General features: G+C 35.9%; 1 protein-coding gene across 1 annotated transcript in view; it reads right to left on the bottom strand.

Moving 5' to 3' along the window:
• Positions 1–1,308: 1,308 nt before the first annotated feature.
• ctdsp1 (CTD (carboxy-terminal domain, RNA polymerase II, polypeptide A) small phosphatase 1) overlaps positions 1,309–4,061 on the bottom strand; it is a 41,150-nt gene continuing 38,397 nt past the window's right edge. The window contains exons 6-7 of the mRNA XM_016520211.1: positions 3,502–3,687; positions 1,309–3,327 (exon numbers count right to left, since the gene is read on the bottom strand). Of these exons, the coding sequence (XP_016375697.1) occupies positions 3,199–3,327; positions 3,502–3,687 (315 nt within the window). The 3' untranslated portion in view covers positions 1,309–3,198. The remainder of the gene's footprint in view (positions 3,328–3,501; positions 3,688–4,061) is intronic.

The following is a 4,061-nucleotide window of genomic DNA, read 5'->3' as shown; positions in this document are numbered from 1 at the left end:
GCAGACACAACTTTTTCTAAAATTTTAGACATAAAAGGAAGATTTGAGATGGGTCTGTAATTTGCCAGTTCACTAGGATCTAGTTGTGGTTTCTTAATAAGAGGCTTAATAACCGCCAGCTTGAATGGTTTTGGGACGTGACCTAAAGACAACGACGAGAAAGGAAAAATTTAAATCGCATCATATGACCCCTTTAATATGTACGTTTAAAGTACTAATATGTACCTTTAAGGTACAAAATAGTGAATCACTGTATCCAAAAATAGTAACTTAGTTTTGATGGCTCTTAATTATTTTAAGTGATATTTTCACACTGACTTGAAATTAAATATTTGATTGTCTGTTTAAATGTAATAACATTTGGTTAAAGATTATTTGTATAGCACATTTCATCTTTTTATTGTTGTAAAAAAGATTTCTATATGTAACTCTAGAGGGAGCCATTAACGTTCAAATAAATGTAAGAATGGCCCAACCAAAGTTTTCTTCAGGCAGTTCTTAATTCTAGTCTTCATTTATCTTAATAATGCCTAGAGTACCTATAAAAAGACTTGCTGTAGAGCATATTAAAATAGGCTATGAGAAAACTGATTACTTACTTATGGCAGTTAATACAAGAGAAACAATTTACAAAACTACAAGCTCTGAAGCCGTACCACTATCACATTTTTGTTCAGGAGATCAAAGAAACATTACACGTTTCTGATTCAACAATTACACATTAAGAGAAGTGCATTCGTGGCCTCTGTGAGAATATTGAAAAGGCGGCATACAAGCACTACCAAGACTATTACATAACCTCAGAAAAACATGGGCCTGGTTTGGTCCTGTTGCATAAGCAGACTAGTGTGAGAAGTCCTACTGAGATTGATGATCAATCAGACCTCGGAGAATGTACCAAGTCAGACATGCAATTCAATAACATGTTCTCTACCGCAACATCAGTTTCAAACGTTGAAAGACTCTTATGTGCTCACGTACCTATTAAATTTAGGCTGAAGTTCACTGAAGTTTCATAATTTCTTTCGTCACGACATTAGAAACAGTGGATTTTAAGTAACATTTTGAATGACTGACTGATTATTTTTTGATTATTTTGAAATGTATACACAAATAACGTATATACAAACCATGTAACTGCACATCCAATACTATTGGAAATAATACCAGAATATAATACAGGGTTTGAGATTCAAGTACAAAAGAGAAAAATCAATTGTGCTTTTTAAGAATCAAATATCACTCAAGCTGCTCTTTAAACTTTTATGAATAACAAAAAGAAATTCTCCATGGCACAGCACTATTTTCATTAATATCACAAATATAGAGAGATGGCAAATGTTTCGCCATCACCAAATCTATTTAAAAAGTCAAAACACTGAAAAATGGACAAAAAAAAAAACAGTATTAAAAACCATAACATCACCTTTCCACTCTCTCCCGGGCACATGAACATCACCATTATGTCTCGAAACATCGATATTGGCACTTGCAAAACAATCAACTCGGATAGTTCTGAGCAAGTATACAATCCCCAAAAGGAAAACCATCCATATTAAATGGCAACTAACAAGAAGGCACGTCAACTGCACATTAACAGGGGCTCTCCAGTCCACAGTATGGCATGCTTACGCCAATGCCCAAATCACTTTCTCAATGAACCATCTGACAGCTTAGTGATCTAATGGAGAGTTAAGGCATTACAACTCGAACATCTGCTTCCACTGACAAATCAAGGTTTGATTCCAGTATTCTTTACTTGTTTTGATTAATATAAACACACAAATTGCATACGGTTATGAATCTAAAACTATACAGTATCAGACAAACTGATTTTGTAAATAAGACCACTTTGATATTGTCTGATGAATTTTTGCTACAGTAATTTTAAGGCCAAGGTGAATGACCTCGCATTAGACAAAATAAAGCATACTGTATATGATTCAAAAGGTGCATTAGCTTAACCTTCTGAGTGAAAACGGGCCGTGTGACACGAAGTGCTGGGCCAATTTCCCTTTCTTACAACTGTTGCTTTGTGAAACTTGAATTTCAAGTGTGGGCTGATTGCATCATGAGTCTTTTTCATATCTGATTTAGAAATTGGAGGAGAAGAAAAAAAACATGATTTTTGAAAAATAAAGGGATGATGAAAGCTTGTTTTAGAGTCCAATAAAGTTGGCTAGATAAAAAAGACAGCATATTATTCCATGTGATTGCCATTCATGGTTTTGTCCTCACTTGAAGTAAGATCTTGAAGTAAACTCGATAAACAGGGAATGAGGGAAGTTTAACTCAAGATATAAACGTACAAGAAGAGGAAGTCGTTTTCTTAAAAAACTGATCTTCTCAAATCACCAACTAAAGAGGACAATCAACTTGTTTCATTTTAACAGGGCTTCCCTCAACCATGAAAATGAAAGAGTTGCAAAGAAGGAATAACACGTTTTTGGGTGAATCACACGAAAACATGCCCAGGCCACATTACCCCCTAAAATCAAAAGAAAAATAAATATAAAATGATATTTGCATATAGAAAACAAAGCATTTATTTATTTTTTTGCATTGTGAAATTAATTTTATGACAATTAAACAATTTGTCCCTCATTAATACCATAATACATCTGGACATTTTGCTTTAGCTTTATTTTTTTCAATTTCCATTATTATTCACAATTAGATTACTGTAATACAGTACGTTTCTTATAAACAAGCATAAATTAAAGGCAGTACAACAAATACAACCATAATATATAAATACAATTTAAATAATTTTTTTTTTTACACATTACAGTAAATATAAGTTTGAATTTTTGCATTATGAGAAAAATTGGAGGGAATGTGCTTAATTGTCAAAATAATGTCACAAAGGCAAAAAAGCATCTCTTTCATTTTCTTTAAGCAAAAAATCATTTCTATTATTTGACTTCAGGGTGAAATATGGTCTTGCCTGCTTTCCTGAGATTCACGCAACTGAGTGTTAAAACAATCAGCTTCTTATTGAATGCATGTAATAGCTAAAGCTGTCCTTCACAGTTCTGTCATTCAACTTCTTTTTCTCTATCAAACATCATATGAATGGAATTCTGGGTAGGTGATGAGGACTGAGCTAGTGGCTGGTCCTGTTAGGGGGAAGCAGTGTGGTGCTCCAAGCCCAGCGGCCTCCCTGGCCCCATAGTGACAGCTGCCCTTAGTGTTGTGCTAGCTAGTAGTCCTCTGCTGCTTCAGCACAGTGTAGACATTATCCACTTTACTCAGTCTCTCAAAGAAAGGGATGAGATCCAGCAGCTCTGTGTCAGACATGTCATCAAACCAGGAGGCAACAGGTACCTAAACATAACAGAGAAGAGTGTCTGTTAAAACTAATATGAATACTCGGACAAAGCGACAAGCAACTGACAAATAAACTCACACAAGGTTTAGCAGGCTAAGCACTGTGCATAATATATCATGAGACCCAAAGCAGTTATATGTGCAAAAGAACAAAGAAAGGCAGTAACGTACAGCATTGTCTGGGTGGAAGATGTAGGAGGCTGGCGAGTTGTCCACAATGATGACTTTGTTAAGATCCCTGCCTAGACGGCTTAGGTCCTTGACATAATTTCCACGGTGGAACACACAAGATTCCCGGAAAAGACGGCTTCGGAAAGCTCCCCACTTGTCCAGCAGATCCGAGACGGGATCAGCATACTAGAAAACAGAATGCCGGTAATGTGACAGACACGGTTAGACAGAGAGGCAAAAAAAAGTGCCAGTATCAAGAACAAAACCTGTGAACACCTTTCTAAAATATAGGACTCCCACACCCATGAAATTACATGAGTCTTAAGTTGTTTGTGATTACTGGATGAAGAAAACATTTCTATAAATAATCCTCAATTATATATATATTGTAACAACGTTCGTAGGTCGGGAAGAAGGAGGCGGGAACCGGCGAACATTTTAAGATTTTAATAAAATAAACAAACACAAAACGAAAGTAAAGCGGCAGCCCCTCGCGGACGACTGCCGCACACAAAACACAAAATAAACTCCAGGCCTGGTCCTCTCTCGTCCGACACTGT

Source organism: Sinocyclocheilus rhinocerous, unplaced genomic scaffold, assembly GCF_001515625.1.
Source record: "Sinocyclocheilus rhinocerous isolate Xijiao unplaced genomic scaffold, SAMN03320098_v1.1 scaffold449, whole genome shotgun sequence".
Lineage (NCBI taxonomy): Eukaryota > Metazoa > Chordata > Actinopteri > Cypriniformes > Cyprinidae > Sinocyclocheilus > Sinocyclocheilus rhinocerous.
Note: the sequence above shows the minus strand (reverse complement) of the source record. Positions and strands in the feature narration are given on the sequence as shown.